The 23,441-nt window shown below is 40.9% G+C and overlaps 1 protein-coding gene across 2 annotated transcripts in view; it reads right to left on the bottom strand.

Moving 5' to 3' along the window:
• Positions 1-23,189, bottom strand: part of LOC149180910 (FAD/NAD(P)-binding oxidoreductase family protein) — a 443,523-nt gene extending 420,334 nt beyond the window's left edge. Inside the window, exon 1 of one of the 2 annotated variants that reach the window (XM_089416384.1) lies at positions 22,836-23,189. In XM_089416384.1, coding sequence (XP_089272510.1) covers positions 22,836-23,070 — 235 coding nt within the window. In that variant the 5' untranslated portion in view covers positions 23,071-23,189. The remainder of the gene's footprint in view (positions 1-22,835) is intronic. The other variant, XM_089416383.1, reaches the window with a different exon arrangement.
• Positions 23,190-23,441: the final 252 nt, after the last annotated feature.

Raw genomic sequence — 23,441 nt, 5'->3', positions numbered from 1 at the left:
TTAGGCAAGAATTGGAGTTTTGCTCCAATTCCTTAGTCTAAATTTTGTAGAATATTTGTAGATTATATTTGCTAACTTTCATCTTTGTTTTACACGAAGTTTGGGTGTGGGTTTTGCAGAAAATTCAGATATATTTATGGACTATGCTCACCTTTTGTGTTGACGAGATTGAGGAAGCTAAAGTTTGAAACTCTAACTATTTGTTGTAGGACCCTAAGAGCACTTGAGGATCAACTTTAGGGAGGCCGTGAGCAATCTTGGATAGCAGCAAATTAGCTTGGTCGTGGGCCTTTGTGCACTTGTAATTTTCAGATTTCAAGAGTTGTTTCTTGGCCATTGTGATTGCCACTTCTTGGAAGGAGATCTTGGTTCCTATAGACTCCTATTTTGTAATTGTCTCTTCCATCTTTTGGCAGCCCATTAAGGGGCCTTCTACTCATTGTAGAAAAACTAATAAAAGATTTATTTTTGTTGTGGGAGCTTGGGTTTTACCCATGGCATCCCTTCTCTCCATTTAGGGAGAGAAACATGTGGGTGAATTAACTTTTGCATTTTCTCATTCTCCATTTTAATTGTGTTAAAATTGGCAACTAGGGCCAAACTTCATGTGGGTCATCTTATTCATGGCTGATAATATTTTTATTAGATTCCTCTTGTCGAGGGGTGTAGGATTGATATAAAGATCATCCGATTCCTATAAGTATTCATGGAGATATGAATTTATTTTGATTATGGAATTATTATCACGCTGACCTACAACTCATGTAGGCTTAGAAGCCCAACAGTCGCATCTATTCAAACACCAACGTTGTGTATAAATACAGGAGGACTTTTCCTCATTTGGACTCACTCATCTCATCACATCTCTCTCTTCTCTACTGCGCAGAAAAGGGTCTCTCCCTCACACATGTGAAGCCGAAAGCTGCTGAAACTGAAGCTGCAACTGCAGAAGTAAAGTTTGATCTGCTTGGACTAGAAGATCTCCTCACCTAAACTGCATTGTAGGTTCATCTGAACCTCCTCTGAAAGCCGCAACTTTTGGTGGTGGAATCAAGTCAATCCGACGATGGTTTGCAAGATATCGATTGCCCTAGTTTGAAGGAAGTTGCTGAAACTGAAGCTGCAACTGCAGAAGTGAAGTTTGACCTGCGTGGACTAGAAGATCTCCTCATCTAAACTATGATATAGGTTCATCTGAATCTCCTCTGGAAGCCGCAACTTTTGGTGGTGGAATCAAACCGATCTGACGGTTGGTTTGTGAGATATCGTCTGCCCTAGTTTGATGATGAAGCCGCTAATGCTGATGCTGCTGATCTAGGGTTTGCTACTGTTGATATAAATCAGATTTATTGTACTATTTTCTCTTTGCTGAATTATTGAAGATAAAAGAAGATTTGATCAAAGCGTTTCCCCACACATTGTGTGGTTTGTCCATGGCTAGCCGCCACATCTTGTGTCTCTTGTCTTGGCTTGTTTTCTGTCGATCATTTAATGTTCTATCTGCACTTTACTTTATGTACATGTGATTGCTAATTTGTGGAATATAATAAGAAAAAGAAGTAAACTGTTATAAGCATAGAACATACCAAAACTTAACATGGGATTAGAGCTGAGGTGAAGACAAAGCCCGAGCAAGAGCAAGAGCAATCACCGAAGAGAAGATTGGCAAGGCTATCCTAAAAGAACTATGGGGTCCTCAACACTCTTTCCTGCCGAAGACAAGCTCCATGAGAAAGCTGACTATCACGGATGGATGATGTCTATCGATCTAACCCTAGAAGATCAAGGAGATTTGGACCATGTAATAGGCAATATTGTTGAGCCTCCATCAAATGCATCCGCTGCTACCTGGAACAAATGGAAAACTGGAGAAGTCAAAACAGAAGATTATCCGGGACTCTATCGACAAGCACTTGGTGGCCTACATCTCCGACCTGAACACCTCCAAGGAAATCTACGATAGACTAGTGAGTTTATTTAAAATTAATGATGCACATCAAGTTTTGTTTCTTAGAAATAAGCTGAAGGAAATTCATAAGGGTAGAGATGAGAGTATGCAAGCATACTTCTTAAGAATCACCGAGATCAAGAATGATCTCCTATCTATTGGGGAGACTATTACTGACAGAGAAATGGCGCTCACGATTCTTGGACGATTACCATCCGAATGGTACGTGTTCAAGACTACTCTTCTGAACAATAATGTAATGCCTAGTTTCGAAGAATTAATGGCTCGATGCATCGAAGAAAAAACAAGGGTAGAAGAGCAAGAAATGCCCATGCCTAAAGGTCCTCTTGTTGCCTTTTCTTCTCATGCTAAGAAAAGAAATAATTTTGGGACTAAATCAAAAGGAAAGGCTGGACCTAAAGGTGGAAGAAAAGGACAATGTTACATCTGCATAAAGCAGGTCACTATGCAAGGGAGTGCCCTGATAGAAAGGACTCACACCGTGACGATGATCAAAATCCCTCTGATGGCAATCAAAGGAATGACAAATTCAATAGCAAAGGTAAGAGGAGAGTTGGGAATCAAGGAAGAGGACAACCATTCAAGAAGGCTAGAAATTCCAGGATGTATTAAATGCACCTGACCTCAAAAAGAACCCGGTGTCCATCTTGACAATGGAAGACAAAGGCTACAAGGTAACCTTCAGCGATGGCAAGGTACGTATATGGAAAAATAATGTTAAAGATGCCTTTACTCTTGGGTTTCGTGTTGATTCATTATATCAGGTCGATGGAAGTCCGCTAGGTGTCATGTCTTATGACACATCTCTTCAGTCCGAACTTTGACATCGGAAGTTTGCCCCCCTTCATTATAAAGCTCTACTCGGTGTAAGACAAATGGTGACAGGGATGCCCGAGTTCCGAGTAGAGAAAGAAGGTGTATATCCAGGATGTGCCGAAGGAAAGCTCAAAAGGGGACCATTCCCCTCTTACCATATGTAACAATAAAAAAAATATAAATTAATTTCTTAATAGAAAAATATGCTGACAAATAATTTTATGTCTATGTTACCTGTGATCAATGTTTTGCCAGGTCACAACAAGGTTGTGGGGACGACTCTCCACCCAACCATAGGCTCAATTGTGCAAGGGTTCTGCTACAACTGGCCACCCCCGAGCCTCAATCAACGTACTACTGCCAGTGCTCCTAAGTCTTAGTATACCATTCTCCCAAGAGAATGAAAGATAGAATCTCGGAATGATAGAATGCCGGAAAAACATGCCTCTCATCTTCCTTGCCCTCTATTAAATAGAAGTCTCATGCAACTTTCTTTTGATTTCTTTCTTTTTGATAGTTTCATTTTCTTGTTTTATTTCCTTCTTTTTGATAGTTTCCTTATTCTTATCTAGAGCTTTAGTATGGTTATTACTATTTTATTTTATTATTATTTTTAATCTTATTTATTATTTAACATTTATGATTTATTATTTTTATTATTATTAAGTGATTTATTTATTATAATTTATTTTATTAATTATTATTTTTGTATTATTTATTATTTTTATTTATTATCCCTCCCCTTAATAATAAATAAAAATAATAAATAATACAAAAATAATAATTAATAAAATAAATTATAATAAATAAATCACTTAATAATAATAAAAATAATAAATCATAAATGTTAAATAATAAATAAGATTAAAAATAATAATAAAATAAAATAAAATAGTAATAACCATACTAAAGCTCTAGATAAGAATAAGGAAACTATCAAAAAGAAGGAAATAAAACAAGAAAAGGAAACTATCAAAAAGAAAGAAATCAAAAGAAAGTTGCATGAGACTTGTATTTAATAGAGGGCAAGGAAGATGAGAGGCATGTTTTTCCGGCATTCTATCATTCCGAGATTCTATCTTTCATTCTCTTGGGAGAATGGTATACTAAGACTTAGGAGCACTGACAGTAGTACGTTGATTGAAGCTCGGGGGTGGCCAGTTGTAGCAGAACCCTTGCACAATTGAGCCTACGGTTGGGTGGAGAGTCGTCCCCACAACCTTGTTGTGATCTGGCAAAACATTGATCACAGGGTAGATCATGGCTCCTAAACGGCAAAGACAAACCCGAAACAACCTTGGAGTAGAAACACCACCTCCTGCCACTTCAGAGATAGGAACCCCAGCTGAGCAAGCTATATTACATTCCCTTGGAGAAATGACCAATATCTTTAAGGACTAGGTCTCAAGCCAAGGACGAGATCAAGGAAATGTGCAAAAGGAATTGGAACAAAAACAGGGACAAGACCTAAATTCTCAACTCAATGTCAAAGATGGACAAGCAACACTTGATATTATGAAAGAAGTCCAAAAATCCAAATTACCAAAGTTTACGGGTCTAGAAGGGGGTTCAAAGCGGAAGCATGGGTAATGGCTGTCAAAAGAGCACTTAGTTTTAAGGCATACACTTCTTCGGAAAAAGCCCAGATATCAATGAGTCTACTAAAAGGAGATGCCTTATTGTGGTGGGTAAATGAAGAAACGAAGATGCAAGTCACCCCAGTACAAGTTACTTGGGAAATGTTTGAGGAAGCCTTCCGAAATAGGTACCTATCAGAGGAGTACAAACACCAACAAGTAGGAGCTTTCCATGAAGTACAACAGAATGGTAGATCTATCGAGGACTATGAAGCTGAATTTTATTCGTTGGTCCATCACGTGGACTATATGGCTGATGATAGACGTCAAGCTGAAAGATTCTTACATGGACTCGACCCCTTAGTCCGAGCAGAAGTCGCCATGTGGAAACCCACCACTATGGCAACAACCACTAGTTTAGCCAAACAAGTCTTGAGGAAAATCAATATGAAGAAGCAAATGGTAGTTGATGAAAGTTCAGGAAAGGAGCATTCCTCAATGAGGCTGAATAAACCAGGGGGGCAGCCATATAGATTCCAGGGAAGACAAAATCCTATTTCTCGGATCGCTAGCGCAACTTCTCGACCGCCTCCAAGAGGACGTAAGGGTCAACCCTACTTGATTAATGGGAGGAGTAGAAGATTTGGTGACCAAGGACAAGTACAACGTGAGAAGCAGGTACAAGTAGAATGTTGGCATTGCAAAGGTCCACATTATAGAAGAGATTTTCCAAGTTATCAATAAGGGATTAAACAACGGGAATACAAAGCAAAAGGAGGAAGACCACAAAACCCACATCGAATTCATGCAGCTACAAACCATCGCCAGGCTGAGCACCAAGCTACTGTAGTAGAATCTGCAGGTATGATCAATAACATTCCTCTATCTGTGTTAATTGATCCAAGTGCTACTGATAGTTTTATTTCACCTTCAACAATACTTAGATGTGGATTGACAGCTCATGAGCAAAGTAACTTTAGAATGGTTGAAATGGCGTCAGGCTCTCAGCAATCAGTAGGGTCAATGGTAAGAGATTGTAGTGTTAACATTGGGGGGTGTGACACCAAGATGAATCTATATAGTACAACTCTCGGAACGTATGACTTAATTGTGGGAATGGATTGGCTTGAACCCCATCAAGCTATACTGGATTGTTATAATAAAACAGTCCTCATAAAAAATGACCAAGGAGAAACCAAGGTAATAAAAGGGATTAGACGTGGTGTTACATTACGCCTCATATCAGCCAAGAAAGTTAATAAGTGTATGAGGAAAGGGTGCAAGATTTATGCGGTAGAAATGGTTCCTACCAATGAGAAGTCCTCGGATAAATTGCAACCACTACTTTCTGAATTTGCAGATGTATTTCCTCCAGAGTTACCAGGTTTGCCTCCAGTTCGAGAAATTGATTTCTCCATAACCTTGAAACCAGAAGTGGAACCCATATCCAAAGCACCTTATCGAATGACTGTTCCAGAGCTTAATGAATTGAGTATACAGCTCAAAGAACTTCTTGATCAAGGTTTTATAAGACCCAGTGTGTCACCTTGGGGTGCACCAGTAATTTTTGTAAAGAAGAAGGATGGAACTCTTAGGTTATGTATTGATTACCGAGATCTAAACAAGGCCACCATTCGAAATAGGTACCCCATGCCTCGAATCGATGACCTCTTTGACCAGCTAAAAGGAGCTTCAATATTCTCCAAGATAGACTTACGGTCAGGTTATCATCAGCTAAGAATCAAGGAGGAAGACATACCTAAAACGGCATTCAGAACGCGCTATGGGCACTATGAGTTTATTGTTATGCCATTTGGTTTGACTAATGCCCCAGCAGCCTTCATGAACTTGATGAATAGTGTCTTCCGAAAATATCTGGACCGCTTTGTCCAAGTTTTCTTGGATGACATCCTCATTTACTCTCGTAATGAGAAAGAGCATCTAGAACACTTGAGGTTGGTACTACAATGCCTTAGGGAACATAAGCTATATGGAAAACTTTCTAAATGTTCTTTCTTTGAGAAGGAAATTCAATATCTAGGCCATACCATTAGTGGCAAAGGCATTGCAGTTGATTACAGTAAGATAGAAACTATAATGACTTGGCCCTCTCCCCGGAATGTCAAGGAAGTACGTAGCTTTATGGGATTGGCAGGCTACTATAGAAGGTTTGTAGAAAGGTTCTCGCAGATATCTAATCCCGTCACCCGCCTCCAAAGGAAAGGGGTTAAGTTTGAATGGACAAGTGAGTGTGAGAAAGAATTTAATGAGCTAAAGCATCGACTAACAACGGCCCCAATATTAAAAGTACCTGACATGGACAAGGACTTTCTTGTATGCACGGATGCATCAGAAGAAGGATTAGGTGCAGTCTTGATGCAAGATGAAAGGGTTATCGCTTATGCTTCTCGAAAACTTAAGAACCATGAAATCAATTATGCAACTCATGATCTGGAATTAGCAGCGGTTGTAATGGCCTTGAAATTGTGGAGACATTATCTAATGGGGCATCAATTTGAGTTAAGAACAGATCATAAAAGTCTTGAGTATATCTTCACACAAAAGGATTTTAATGCTCGACAACGACAATGGAGTGAGTTATTTAGTGATTATGATTTCAAGATATCCTATATTAAGGGAAAAGAGAACAAAGTGGCAGATGCTTTAAGCAGGAGACCTAGACTTCATTCAATGTCGGCATTAAAGATAGACTTGAGGAGCCGGATTCTAAATCATCTAGTAGGAGACCCACATTACCAGCAAATAAAAATTGCCTTACAAGAAGAGGTACCTGTGGCAACCAAGTGGGAGGAATACACCTTAGAAAATGATGGATTGCTACGATATAAGGGTAGGATTTATGTTCCAGAAGATGATGATCTTCGGAATTTAATAATCAAGGAAGCCCATCAAGCTCCATACGCTGCACATCCAGGAGTCCAGAAAATGTATGCAGACTTAAAACAACTATTTTTCTGGACAGGAATGAAAAAGGATATAACAATGTTTGTGGCTCGATGTTTAGAATGTCAACAGGTTAAAGCTGAACATCGTCACCCGGCAGGGCTTTTACAACCCCATGATATACCAGAAACTAAGTGGGAAGTTGTTTCGATGGATTTTGTTGGAGGCTTACCTATGACGTCCCAGAGACATGACTGTATTATGGTTGTGGTTGATAAATTAACTAAGAGTGCTCACTTCATTCCAGTCAAGACCACCTTTGAAGCATCAGCTATTGCTCAAATTTTCCTAAAAGAAATAATTCGCCTTCATGGAGTACCACGAAAGATAATATCTAATAGAGACGCACGTTTTACTTCCAGATTTTGGAAAAGTCTATTACAATCTATGGGAACACAACTGAATTTTAGTACAGCATATCACCCAGAGACAGATGGTCAAACAGAAAGAGTAAACCAAGTGTTGGAGGACATGCTAAGAATGTATGTCATGGATCAACAAAACCAATGGGAGAAATACCTCCCCTTAGTGGAGTTTGCCTACAACAATAGTTACCACAGTTCAATACAGGCAGCTCCCTTCGAGATCTTGTATGGAAGACCATGTCGTACTCCGTTAAGTTGGGATCGATTAGAGGATCGAGTCATGTTGGGACCTGAAATGCTCCAAGAAATGGAAGAACAAATGGCCACAATTAAGCAGAGACTAAAAGAAGCCAGGGATCGCCAAAAAAGTTATGCTGATGCAAAGAGAATTGATAGAAACTTTGAGGAAGGAAGCCAAGTTTTCATTAGAATCAAACCCTTTAAAAGTTCCTTTAGGATGGGTAAGGGAACAAAGCTATCGCCTAGATTTGTTGGGCCATTCACAATCCTAGAGAGGATTGGACCAGTTGCTTACAAGCTCGAGCTGCCTTTCCATCTAAGAAGGATGCATAATGTGTTTCATGTTTCTATGCTTAGAAAATATGTACCCGACCCGTCCCATGTTTTGAAATTTGAAAAATTGCAGGTTTCCGAGGAAGGAGCCCTTCAAGTCGAACCATTCTGTATACTGGACCGCCGGGTTCGTCGACTCAGGAACCGTGAGTTTGAGCAAGTCAAGGTCCAATGGGACCAATATAGCCCAGGGTCAGCTACCTGGGAAGATGCAGCTGTTATTTTTCAAGACTTTCCTTATTTACTTGATTAAAATGTGTGGTGAATAGTGCTCCTTAGCTAAGACAGATACTTTTATGGAGAATCTAAATCATGTTTTATTGTTTAAACTTTAGGATACATACACTATGATTTCCGTTTAGTTTAATGAACTGTTATGGTAAGGGAATAATGATGCACATGTGTTCTTATAGTGATGATGTATCCTTATGATTATGATGTTATGTCGAAGTATATTAACATATTCATTTACTACATGATGAATAGGTATTTGATGTTGATGTTATAACTTATGATAGTATTTCTTGAGATGAAGCATGTATTTGCGATTAACTATGATGAATGCAATTTCTATGATACTATGATGGTATATCTAATGCATTGGTTGCATGTTGAAGTATGATGATTGACAGGACTCCACAATGGGCCGAGAGGGCCGGTTTATTTGATGATCTCGTGCGAGCCCATACGCACGAGGGAGAATAAGTAACATCATATGGGCTGGGGACAAACTCAATCAACACTACATATGCCAGTGGTTCCTTTGTCTTGTGTATAGCTCTTGAAGAGCTATGGGATCATCTTGAGGAGGCCAAGTGCCTGATGTTCTAGGCTAGGTGCCTGTTATTGGATTGGGATGCCGAAGTCTGGAAGGGATGTAAAGGACTTCGATGCCTGGGGCTGTGCGCCTTAGTAGTTGTGGAGGGAGTGGGCCAGCCTTGCGAGATGCCCGGGGTCATTGAGTACCGGACCGGATGCCTGCCTTGGGGCAGATGAGGTCTGAGTCGGGCGCGAGCCTTGGGGCCAGCCTTGGACTAGGATACAGACCGGGTCAAGCTTAGCTTGGTGCCGAAAGTGGGAAAAAGGACAGAGATTCCTTGAGATTTCCCGGGGTGTTGGGGACTTTCGATGCCTGCTGGTTATACTAGTTCAGCAGAGGGTGTTGGCAACATGAAGTAAATTGAATAATAAATAAAAATAATAAATAATAAATAATTCAACTTAACTTCGGGATGAAGTTCCTTAAAGTGGGAGAGTATGTAATATCCCTCCCCTTAATAATAAATAAAAATAATAAATAATACAAAAATAATAATTAATAAAATAAATTATAATAAATAAATCACTTAATAATAATAAAAATAATAAATCATAAATGTTAAATAATAAATAAGATTAAAAATAATAATAAAATAAAATAAAATAGTAATAACCATACTAAAGCTCTAGATAAGAATAAGGAAACTATCAAAAAGAAGGAAATAAAACAAGAAAAGGAAACTATCAAAAAGAAGGAAATAAAACAAGAAAAGGAAACTATCAAAAAGAAAGAAATCAAAAGAAAGTTGCATGAGACTTCTATTTAATAGAGGGCAAGGAAGATGAGAGGCATGTTTTTCCGGCATTCTATCATTCCGAGATTCTATCTTTCATTCTCTTGGGAGAATGGTATACTAAGACTTAGGAGCACTGGCAGTAGTACGTTGATTGAGGCTCGGGGGTGGCCAGTTGTAGCAGAACCCTTGCACAATTGAGCCTACGGTTGGGTGGAGAGTCATCCCCACAACCTTGTTGTGATCTGGCAAAACATTGATCACAGGTAACATAGACATAAAATTATTTGTCAGCATATTTTTCTATCAAGAAATTAATTTATATTTTTTTTACTGTTGCACTTATGACACATCTCTTCAGTCCGAACTTTGACATCGGAAGTTTGCCCCCCTTCATTATAAAGCTCTACTCGGTGTAAGACAAATGGTGACAGGGATGCCCGAGTTCCGAGTAGAGAAAGAAGGTGTATGTCCAGGATGTGCCGAAGGAAAGCTCAAAAGGGGACCATTCCCCTCAAGCCTAAGCAAGAACTCCGATATATTACAGTTGGTTCACTCAAGCATACCTAAGGTTGGCATTAAGAGGGAGACTACTACACCGCATACTCCCGAGCAGAATGGTGTGGCACCGTACGATTGTGGAAGCTGTCTCTATGGGTAGATGATGTAACAGTGCCTGATGTGGAAGAAACGATGGATCCTATTTATCCACCTAAGCCTTCCTCTTCCAGGAAGAGGCCTTCAAGGCTTAGGGGGCTACTTGATGATGCTGAAGGAAATGCTGCACCCCGAGGAACCTTCCGTGAAAGTAAGAAACCTAACAGGTATTAGGGATACCTGACTAGTATGAGCACAATCATACAAAATGAGCCTTCATCATTCTCAGATGCCGTCAAGCATCAAGTATGGAAGGATGTTATGACCATTATGGAGAATGATGTCTGGGAAGTAGTTCCCAAACCCCGGGATAAGACAATTATTACTTCAAAATGGCTTCACAAGATAAAGTTGTAGCAGATGGAAGTACGGAATAGTATAAGGCTCGTTTTGTTGCTCGTGGTTTCTCCCAGAAGGGAGGTATAGACTATGATGTGATATTTGCACCTGTTGCCAAATATATGACCATCTGCTTGATCATTGCCCTTGTGACTTCACAAGGATGGAACCTACATCAGATGGATGTCAAGACCGCGTTCTTGCACGGTTCGATCAAAGAAGAGGTCTGTGTGGAGCAACCCAAAGGATTTGAGATTTATGATTGAAAATCTCATGTATGCAGGTTGAAGAAGGCTCTCTATGGGTTGAAGCAAGCACCCCGAGCATGGTATGAGGATTGACAGCTACTTGATGAAGTTGGGATTCACTAGGAGTGAAGCTGATCCTAACCTTTACTTTAAGGTTGAAGATGACAAGCCTCTCATACTGGCGTTGTATGTGGATGACCTCTTTCTAACAGGTGCATACCCTCTCATTCACAAATGTAAGAGGGAGTTGGATTCTGAATTTGAAATGAAGAACCAAGGGCTTGAAGTGTGGCAGAAGCAAAGGGAAATTTTCCTATCTCAAGGGAAATTTTCCTATCTCAAAGAAAATATGTGGTGAAGATTTTGAAAAGATTTGGTATGGTGGACTGCAAGCCTGTGACTACCTCGAGGATCTTAACTTTCAGAAGTTATATGGTAGTGATGTCGGACCAGATTTGGGAAATGCCTCTGAGTTTCAAAAACTCATTCGCGTTGATGTTCTTGGTGAACCTCCGTCCGAACATATGTTTTGCAGTTAGCATTGTGAGCTCATATTTGGTTGAGCCTCACTAGATTGGTGCCAAGAATCTTCTGAGATGTCTTCAGGACACAATCTCTCATGGATTGAGATACACTGCCGGAAATATGAAACTGCATGATTATTCGAATGCTGATTAGGTAGGTAGTGTGGAGGATCACTGGAGCACTTTTTAGTGTTGTTTCTCTTTGGATTCTGCTTTGATATAATGGATGAGCAGGAAGCAGAAATCAGTTGCCATAAGCACCGCCGAGACCGGATACATATCTACAAGTATGATCTCGTATGAAGCTGCCTGGTTGGGGAAGCTCTTCAATGAGCTGTTTGAACACATACCACTATGATTCTTTGTAACAACCAGAGGTGGGATTCGATTATTGAGGAATCCCGTATTCGTCGATTGCTCCAGCAGATAGACATCATCTGGGATATGGTAAGTTGATGAGCAAGGAGGCTCCATCTCATTAAGATGATGTACAGGTTGATACACCTTGTCAAAGCCCCAAAGAAAGATCTAATCTGTGATTTTCCCAAACGACTTGGAGTCGTCAAGAAACCCTTGTACAAGGGTCCTGCATGTTGCATACATTGAGCTCTGGGAGCTCTGAGGACTTGCGGTTCTTACTGGAGCAACATACGACCACAGGGTGACTCACCCTCCCCTGGTGGTGCGCACTGGAATAAGATGATTCGCTCTCTTGTGGGACAAGATGATTCGCTCTCTTGTGGAACAGGATGATTCGCTCTCCTGTGTAGTAGGATGATTAGTTCTCCTGTGAGGCCTGGATTGATGTGTTCTCCATGGCGATTGTAGCAGGATTGATGTGTTCTCCTGTGAGGCCTGGATTGATGTGTTCTCCATGGCGATTGTATCAGGATTGATGTGTTCTCATGTGAGGCCTGGATTGATGTGTTCACCATGGCGATTGTAGCAGGATTGATGTGTTCTCCTGAGAGGCCTAGATTGATTTGTTCTTCATGGCGGCCTGGATTGATGTGTTCTCCTGTGAGGACAGGATTGATTAGTTCTCCTGTCGAGGCATCCTACCCATGCAGTCTGGGACTCATGGGAAGTAACTTTCATCTGATCAATGAGCAGGGAAATGAAGTTAGGGACCATAGTAGTACTGATGGACGCATCGTTGTATCTACCATACTCCCTACGCTAGGATGACCTCCATTGATCTGGGATCAATGACACTGGTCTGCGACCAGTGGTAGGAGTGGTACATTCTATGACACTGACTTCGGGTCAGTTGTTACTGGTCTGGGACAAGTGGTACACACTCTGAGACTAACTTTGAGTCAGTGGAGGATGTTACTGGTCTGGGACCAGTGGTAGGAGTGGTACATTCTATGACACTAACTTTGGGTCGGTTGTTACTGGTCTGGGACCAATGGTACGCACTCTGAGACTGACTTTGAGTCAGTGGAGGATGTTACTGGTCTGGGACCAGTGGTAGGAGTTGTACTCACTATGATGTTGACTTCGGGTTGGTTGAGACTAGTCTGGGACCAGTGGTACATACTCTGAAACTGACTTTGAGTCAGTATGATACATCCTCGATCATTTCTTCTTCTTCATAATTCGGACAAAAGTAGAGCAGAGCATAACAGAGCAAAGCCGTACAAATCAATACAGGGCAGAACAAGACAAAGCAGAATAGGCAGAATAGAGCAGAGAAGGGCAAGGGTTAGGCTGTACAGGGCAGTGCATTTGATGGATGAATAGTAATGACCAATAGATAGATTGCAGATGAAGTTCTCCCTAGTTGAGAGGGAGTGTTAAAATTGGAAACCAGGGCCAAACTTCATGTGGGTCATCTTATTCATGGCTGATAATATTTTTATTAGATTCCTCTCGTCGAGAGATGTAGGATTGATATAAAGATCATCCGATTCCGATAAGTATTCATGGAGATATGAATTTATTTTGATTATGGAATTATTATCAAGCTGACCTACAACTCATATAGGCTCAAAAGCCCAACAGTCGCATCTATTCAAACACCAACGTCGTGTATAAATACAGGAGGACTTTTCCTCATTTGGACTCACTCATCTCATCACATCTTTCTCTTCTCTACTGCGCAGAAAAGGGTCTCTCCCTCACACATGTGAAACCGGAAGCTGCTGAAACTAAAGCTGCAACTGCAGAAGTAAAGTTTGACCTGCGTGGACCAGAAGATCTCCTCACCTGAACTGCATTGTAGGTTTATCTGAACCTCCTCTGAAAGCCGCAACTTTTGGTGGTGGAATCAAGTCAATCATACGAACGGTTTGCAAGATATCCACTGCCCTAGTTTGAAGGAAACCGCTGAAACTGAAGCTGCAAGTGCAGAGTTGAAGTTTGACCTGCGTGGAATAGAAGATCTCCTCATCTGAACTGCATTGTAGGTTCATCTGAACCTCCTCCGGAAGCCACAACTTTTGGTGGTGGAATCAAACCGATCCGACGGTTGGTTTGTAAGATATCGTCTGCCCTAGTTTGATAATGAAGCCGCTAATGCTGATGTTGCTGATCTAGGGTTTGATACTGCTGATATAAATCAGATTTATTGTACTATTTTATCTATGCTGAATTATTGAAGATAAAAGAAGATTTGTTCAAAGGGTTTCCCCACACATTGTGGGGTTTGTCCCTGGCTAGCCGCCACATCTTGTGTCTCTTGTCTTGGCTTGTTTTATGTCAATCGTTTAATGTTCTATTTGCACTTTACTTTATGTACATGTGATTGCTAATTTGTGGAATATAATAAGAAAAAGAAGTAAACTGTTATAAGCATAGAACATACCATAACTTAACAAATTGCATGCTTAAAATTTACACAACTTCACTCATCACATTTTTATTTTGTTCAAATAAGTTTGCTACAATTCAAATTAAAGTTTTTCATTCTCTATTTTATATGTTGATTTGAGCTACAAGCACTTCACTTTGAACAATCTACTCTTCACATGTTCATTAACTTAATTTTTTCTATAAGTCATTTTAATTTCATATTGCAAATTCAAGTCCATTTCTTTTACAAAGCTAATCAATCTTGAATTCACTTAATCACAAGCACTGTTATTTACTTACATGCAAGGCATCTCTCAAGTTTTATTTTCTTTTGGGTAAATCACAAAACTATCATAAGGCAAAGCAAATATTTTTCACAAATCCTACATGTGTATGCAATCTTGTGTTTAAGGCAATTTCTATCATTTACTTAACTTTTGCAAATTTACTTGCATGACATAGTAGGCATATTAAATTAGTTGCATTTTACAAGCTTCCAAAGCCTCATTCAAAATTAACCTCCAACTTAAGTTGGTTGTATAGACATTTAGGGACCCTCCACCTCTATTGACTCCTCACTGTGAGATCCAAATTTTCGGGCAAGGGTGAGGTCTGAGGATTGGAGTTTAATTGAAATCTTGCTTATTAGAGTTTAACTAATAAAATAAACCAAGAGCACATCTACATCACAACTTAACTTTACTTGCAAATGCAATTCTCGTATTTATGCTATCTTGGATTTATTTGAGTCTTATCTGCAAATATCATTTTTATTTCAAGAAGCATTTATTTTATTATGCAAGTATTGTGAATTCCTTTCTTTTTGCAACTATTAGCTTTTCTTGTACTTGGAATATTCTCATTGGTGCAACACTATTTCAAATTACTTCATGTATTTGATACTTTGATGATCATTATGCTCATGAGTAATATAGGTATCTTGTTATCTGGGGCATTCTCTTCCAAAGTATTATTTCCTTTATAGTTGCAATTGGTGTTCATATGTTGGCTTAATTCTTGGAAACAAGTTATTTTTGACAAGTAATCCAAATTAACTTTCCTCCTAGAACCTCATATCATTTTTAGTGTGAGAGAGGGGATTTAGTGTGACAACCCCTTCTCTTAGTTCCCTGCCACCAACCACACCTTGTTGGGTTGAAGGCTTTTCTCACTGAATTGTAAGTAGGTGTAGGCGGCAGGGTTAACAGCTCCCTTGTGCACTCCTCTTCTGACCTTCTGGGGAAAATTCTCGTGACACATCAGCCTGGAACTATTGATTTTGGGTAGCATCGGATATGATCTAGCCATGAAAATTGGTGGAGAGGCTAAAGCACACAAGATATCCAAGACCCAAAAATGGTTTGGACAGATTGTACCCGGTTTGGGAGATATTAAATAATTAATATTTTTAATTAGAAAGTTCCAAAAGTCATGGATCAAGCCAAATCTAATCTTAGCCGTTGATTAGAGATGTAATCTCGACCATTGAATGACCAACGAGAAAAGTATAAGAAGAGGCTTGAGGATCAATTGGAGAACACACCAGAGTGATCAGTCATTCATTTTGCTAGAGCGGGGTTGCTAAGCAAAAGTGAATCAGTGATCAGCAGTGAGGGGCAGTGGGTACTGGACAAAGAGGCAAAGACAGTACTGAGAGACTAGCACAGAAGTAGAGAGAGCGAGAGCAGTAGCCAGTTCAGGCCACACAAAGCCCAGCAGAGAGGGGGCAGAGGCCAGAGGGACTGTGTCATCTATGCAGAGGCTGCGCAGTGCCTCAAAGAGTTGACGCAGAGGGTCCTAGGCAGGTCAGCAGGAGGCTGACACAGAGGCCAGAAGGGCCAACGTTGAGCTTTAGAGTCGTCAGAGAGTGTTTCGTGAGACAGGTTTTCTGAATACCTGTTTCCGAATAAAGAGGTATTGTTGCCGTGTAATTTTCTCTGTCGGGTGAGCCGATTAGGCACCCAGTTGTCCTCAAGGAAATACTGCATAATAATAAACCCTCAGAATAGCTGCACCGGTTTTCCCGCATTGGGTTTTTCCGGGGACATTTGTCCAAAAATAACGGTGTCACTTTTGTGTTTGTTTTCTTTTAGCTGATGATCTGTAGATGTTGTGACTGTATTGTGTTTATTTCGGTATTTAAATGTTTTAAATAACTTGTTCATAATTTACAAGTAGAAGAAATAAACCAACAGAATACAAATTAATTTTCTAACGGATAGACTTAGAAAATTCAACATGGTATCAGAGCGTGGTTGCAAATCACAAGAAAGCTGAAGGCATCAGCTGAGCAAAGCATTTGCAGAAGATTCAGTTGTCCCGAGTGACAAAAAGCTGATCCTTGCAGAAGGGACAAAGGAAGTGTTGACGTAGAGGGAATGCATCATCAGTGCGAGTCAGAGAGAGGCCAGCGCAGAGGCTGAGGTGGGCAGAAAGAGGCTCACGCAGAGCCAGGAAGGTTGACGTAGTGGCTGAGGTAGTTGTTTTTGCCAGTGCCGGGATTGCACAAAGCCTAGAGGCTCAGTCCTTCAGTTGCTAGGGCGAAGGAAGCTGTGCGATGTTTGCGGGAGCGAAGCTGGTGGGGTACTGTGGTCAGAACGGTACCTAATAAGGCAAAACCAAGGTAGAGGGAATTGTTGCCGAGGCGGATTTCTAGCCAAGGAATCTGGATCAGTGTTGCAATTGCACAGACAATTGGAGAGGAGCAACATGACGGTTGGCAGAAGGATTTTCAGGAGGGAAATCAGGACTCAGAGGGAGTCCAGAAGAGAACTTCCAGACGGGAAGTAGAGAGACTCGGAGGAGTTGAACTGAGAACTTCCAGATGGGAAGTAGAGAGACTCAGCAAGAGTCGAACCGAGAACTTCCACGCGGGAAGTAGAGAGACTTGAAGGAGTCGACATAGAAGAGCAGAGAGATGGTCGTGAATGGGCTGAGGGATTAGGATAGGCTAGACAGAGCGTCCAACTTTGTGGTCTGGAAGGCCAGGATCTTGTCCATTCTAGACAGACATCGTATCAAGGGCTTCACCTTGAGAGTAATGGTTATCCTAGTTGACCCGGTAGCTAATGAAAGGTACGAGGAGGCAATGGCTAAGGCAAAGTGTATCATCCTTAATGGGGTCAAGGATCATGTGGTCCAACATATTGTCGAGAAGGAAATAGCAAAGGAGATGTGGGACACTTTGAAGACATTGTACCAACATACTTCCGTGCAGAGGAATATGCTCCTTGAGAATCAGCTAAGGTCATACCAGATGCAGAAGGGGAAGCAAATAGATCTCTTCCTCGGTTGGTTAAGGAGATCTGGGACCAACTGACTTCCATGGGGGCTACCGCACTTAACGCAGTCTTCGAGGAGTGGGAGACATTTGTCTAGAGCATACTGGGCAAGGCGAGTCTTCCAGATTGGAAAGAACTATGGGCGGCTCTTCGACAAGAGGAGATCAGACGGTTAACCAAGACAGGAAGTAGCAGCAAAGGAGTCCAGATCAAGAAGGAAGAGGAAGAGGATGCGGCTCTAGCATCTGCGGGAAAGAAGGAGAAGAGGAAGAAGAAGGACCTCTCCAAGGTCAAGTGCTTCCACTGTGGGGAACTGGGTCACTATGCGAACCAGTGTCTGAGGAAGAAGAACAAGGGAGATGCTTCTAAGTCTAAGGCAGCGCCAGCGAAGGCGAAGAAATAAGTTGAGGACGATTGTGCCATTAGTGCTCATGTGCCATTGGAGAAGAAGTGGGGAGACATCAAGTTGTAGTCAAAATGACTACAGGCGATGAGGGGCAGGATCCTTGAGGTACCCAACCTCTTGGATTATACCTTGCTACAGGAGCCCCGAAGAGGAGTAGCAGCACTGGCGGATGTTGGTAGAGACCGATGCAGATGAAAAGACAGAGAGTGCTACAGTGCAGGAGTCCCCAGACAGTGCGAGGCTAGCAGGCTGCAATAGTGCGAGAGGCACGGGAGTGTTGCACCAGTGCAGGATGGCACAGAGAGGTGTGCAATGGTACGAGATGCATGGAGTTGTTGCAGCAATGCAGAGATCAGTAGTGGGAGCACTTGTTAGCAGCAGAGGGAGCTTCAACATCGAGAGTGTTTCTAGCCTGACAAGGATGTCAGAAGTTGGGTGGATCAACTACTTACTTCTCAATGACTGAGTTGTAATGCAGTAGCAGTATGCAGTAGCACGATGCAGCATGATGAGAGGGGGATGCAGTGTAGATGCGGTGTTGGGAGGATGGACCAACGGCAGCACGGATGCAGAGGGAGATGCCGTACAAATGCAGCAGTGGCAGTGGCAAGGCCATGGATAGCAGTACAGGATGCAGCAGTGCAGAGGATGTTGGGCGGGGAAGCCTAGCATCAGCACAGGTATCGGTGTCGGATAATCAATGTGATACTCAGTGACGAGTATTACTAGAGCACAGTGCTTGCTAAGAGGGAGTGTTGATTTGGGGTAGCATCGGATGTGCTCTAGCCATGAAAATTGGTGAAAAGGCTAAAGCACATGAGATATCCAAGACCCAGATATGGTTTGGACATATTGTACCCGATTTGAGAGATATTAAAATAATTAATATTTTTAATGGAGTTCCTAAGTCTAAACTTAGGAAAAATAAAATATTAATTAGAAGGTTCCAAAAGTCATGGATCAAGCCAAATCTAATCTTATCCGTTGATTAGAGATGTAATCTTGGCCGTTGAAGGACCAACAAGAAAAGTATAAGAAGAGGTTTGAGGGTCAGTTGGAGAATAGACCAGGGTGATCAATCATTCATTTTGCTAGAGCGGGGTTGCTAAGCAAAAGTGAATCAGTGATCAACAGCGAGGGGCAGTGAGTACTGGACAAAGAGGCAAAGACAGTACTGATAAACCAGCGCAAAAGCAGAGAGAGCGAGAGCAACAGCCAGTTCAGGCCACGCAGAGCCCAACAGAGACAGCACAGAGGCTAGAGGGACTGCGTCATCCACACAGAGGCTGCTGGAGTGACGCAAAGGGTCCCAGAGGCTGCGTAGTGCCTCAGAGAGTTGACGCAAAGGGTCATGGGGTTGACGCTGGTCAGCAGGAGGTTGACACAGAGGTCGAAAGGGCTAGTGCTGAGCTTCAAAGTCGCCTGAGAGGGTTTCGTGGGACAGGTTTTCTGAATACCTGTTTCCGAATGGAGAGGTATTGTTGCCGTGTATTTTTCTCTGTCGGGTGAGCTAGTTAGGCACCCAGCTGTACTCAAGGAAATACTGCATAACAATAAACCCTCAGAATAGTTGCACCGGTTTTCCCGCATTCGGTTTTTCCGGGGACATTTGTCCAAAAACAACGGTGTCACTTGTGTGTTTGTTTTCTTTCAGCTGATGATCTATAGATGTTGTGACTGTATTATGTTTATTTCAGTATTTAAATGATTTAAATAACTTGTTCAGAATTTACAAGTAGAAGAAATAAACCAACAAAATACAAATTAATTTTCTAACAGATAGACTTAGAAAATTCAACAGGCACCATCTCCTAAAGGATTCTTTTGACAGAACTCCATTTTTGTCTCCCTGCCTCTGTCGAATGACAAACTTCAGTCGAGACCTTAAAAAAACTAAGTGTTGGACTTCCTCCTATGTATTTAATTTCAACCCCTGTCAAGCTTTTAACGCAGGAATATATGGAACTATTATATCAATGTGATGCCTCGACCTCCGTTGTGGTATTCAAATCAAAGCCCAACATAACACAGACCCCTGCAATACTGTTAACATATATATATGATCAATGAATTTGAAAAGAGAACTATTGCAAAAGGATTGGTTACAAGATTTGGTTGGAAAATCTCTCTCGCCACACTCTCTGATTATTTTATTAATCAATCAATAAATAAATGCATTGATACAAGGTACTCTAAATACAAGGAAATAGGAAAAAATGAACCAATTTTAGAAAAATGAAATAAATTACAACAACCGAATAATTTTACAGCACTAAATGCCAAACAAATAAATTTTATCCTAACAATCCACTCATTCAGGAACCAACTCCTCTGATAAAAGATTTTGACCTCTCAGTCAATTGGATTTTTTTATGAATGCCCCTGCATCACTTGGTGTGTTGATGGCAATATTAAAACAATGGCTGATATAATTACTCTTGATCTTGTCATTTGATTCACGTGTTATGGTTAATACAATTTCAAGGCAGCACTAGCACTAATAATTTCCTTATGGTGCATCTAAAGTTCATCTCACATAATAATTTCAAACACCTTTTGCACTAAATGGGAAAGTTTGATTAATCACTTTGTTGGGAAATCTATTTTAGTTATGGATGTGCAATCTTGAATGGTCTACAAATCAGCCATGTGGGTGCAACATTAATACATGAATGGCATAATTGAACATTTAACACTTGAAGTTACTTTAGAAGTTTAACAATCACACCATAAGATTCAACACTTCATTTGACCCTTCAAGTAATTGAACATTTCACCAAATTGGATATATCTAATCAACAAATAAAATCTTGATCATCATTAGACCCCCTTTTAGTGAATTTTCCTTGTCCTTGCTTCATAGAGCTTAGAGGCAATCTCATAGTATGGTCCCCATTCATGCTTTAACATTGGATGTCTAGGCTGATGATCCCACTAGGCCAATCTAAAGTGGGCTTGCATCAGCTTTGAGTGGAAGTTGAGCATGAAATATCTTGGAAGGATGGATTACACTAGATCTTCCATAGACAAGAGACAAAGACAAAGATAGAGACGCACTTATATTTATATTTCCCCACTAATATGAGATATGTGGGAGGATCCATCGCTTGTTTAGAGAGTCTTGTATCTGTCTCTCTCTACCTTTTTCCAATATCCAAATGAATGGTGCTTGGTATTGTATTTGGGAGAAACACTTAGAATTCGAGCTCACATCCTCCAACCCCGACCTAAACAAGCACTACTTAATGAAGCACATTGTTCTTCCTTCTGCTCCCAGCAGACAAGGACACCAAGGGGCAGGCACAATGCAACATTGTTCTAGTGCCCAGATCTATGCAACCCATGGAAGCAATACAACCCCCGACTATGATACCCATGAGGAGTTATCATATGAGGCCTCAAGAAATTTCACACCTAATCGACAGGCATCCTCCCTCCACTAGAACCAGAAAACAAGTCACCTCTTCTAGGTAAAGAGACATTCCCTAGATTAGATCCAACTCCTCCAACCAAATTTCTATACATAGATTCTTTCCTTTAGCCTCAAATGGTAGGACAGCTTCATGGTCGACTTTGGAGAAGGATCTAACTCCTCCAGCAAGATTTCTATATATAGATTATTTCCTTCAACCTCAAATGGTAGGAAAGCTTCATTGTCAACCTTAAAGGAGGACCCCCTCTCTCCTTGATTTGATGATAGGCACCCAATCACTAAGGGTCTCCTGCCTTAGCTCCAGATCTTTGTATTTTCATTTTAGCATTGTATTAGTTGTTCCAAGATCTTGGAGATATATTTTATTTCTTTGTTTCTTGTTTTATAGGAGTAGCTTTTGCACTCTCATTTAGGTATTGCCGCAAGTGTACTAAACAGTCTCATTGACCTACTTTTGGTCATTTGTTGGACACTAACACACTTATCTTATCTTCCACATCAATCCTTGCCTCCTTAATACATGTATCTTATCTCATCTTCCACATTAATCCTCAATTCCTTGTCCTTGGCCTATAAGAAGTTGGCTTAAAGCTTTTTTATAGGCCGCCATACTTTTGCACTTAAGCGACCCTAATTTTCTTCTGCAAATGTCCTTTATTTTTCATGAATGTAAGTTGCCCAATAACATCTTAAAAGATGCATGATGCTAACTGTGTCTTTATAGCAGCTCTTCTAGTAAGGTTCAACAGAGAACTTGCAAGTTTTATAAAGAACCTACGAGTTTCATAACATGCTAGCAGGCTCTGTTGTCGAACCCAATTGTGTACTTGGAAACAGTCTCCAGGCTCAAACATCAAGGAGTTTAAGAATAGGGCTGGAACTAACCAGCCATATATTGGGTATTTAATGCTCTCAGAGCAGCACGCCACTTAGCTCGATAACACGGGAGCGGGCAAATATTATTTAATGCCGAATTTGCCCGCTCCCGTGTTATCGCGTTAAGTCGCGTGCTGTTCTGAAGGCATTAAATACCCAATATATGGCTGGTTAGCTCTTTCCTAAGAATCTGAGCTAAAATCAAACAGGAATATGTGTGCGACGTTGGGGAGGGACGGTGGCCACTAATGGTCAAAGCACTTTTATTATTTCAATTAAACTATGAGAATGTATTACATAGAAACTTTTTGGTCGTGGACAATTTAATTTTGAAGTAAAATGCGTTAAACAATGTCAATTGGCAATTATTTTCAATGGCAAGTGGCAGGTTCGAGCCCACAGCGATACATTTCTTCTGTTTACCAGAAATGGAAAAAATGTTGTGAACTATTGAATACCTGGGAAACTCTTCGGTGTCGCAGGAGTATTGTTGTCTTTGAGGTCGACTTCATCGCTTTTAATTACACTTCCACTCCGAGCAAAAGCCATCCCGCATGTTCTACGTGGTTTCCAAACTGAACGGGGCATATAATTGAATCGATTAAGCTCATTTCCTCCATAAAATGCAGACCTCCGTACGGTGAAATCGTTTCGAAGAGAGGAGGAGCTCAAAACGCTCAAGCTTGTCTCCATTGCCGCCTGGCTGGCGAGTTGAATTGCGAGAAAGGAAAGTCTGGTTGCCCGGTGCTAATAGATTTTGATAGGAAATTTAATGACTACGTGTATATTCAGGGTCCATTGAAGGAATGGATTTTATCATAATAAAAGTTCAAAACATCATCGGCCGGCTGTGAATGATCATTTACCCCGATACATTAATATTATAATGGCACGTCATAATATTGAAGGTGCAAACATTTTTTTTTACATTTAGATGACAATGGCACGTCATGACAATGAAGGGCCACATAATTCATTTCCTTGCTTCGGCGAAGTATAGATATCCCAGATTGGTGGTTAGATTTGCATTTTTATGATTTCTTGTGAATTGAAAGGGTTCAAAA

This window comes from Pinus tabuliformis, chromosome 3_2 (assembly GCF_031772625.1).
Source record: "Pinus tabuliformis cultivar Carrire ecotype Pingquan chromosome 3_2, CPIR1, whole genome shotgun sequence".
In the NCBI taxonomy this organism is placed as follows: Eukaryota; Viridiplantae; Streptophyta; class Pinopsida; order Pinales; family Pinaceae; genus Pinus; species Pinus tabuliformis.
Note: the sequence above shows the minus strand (reverse complement) of the source record. Positions and strands in the feature narration are given on the sequence as shown.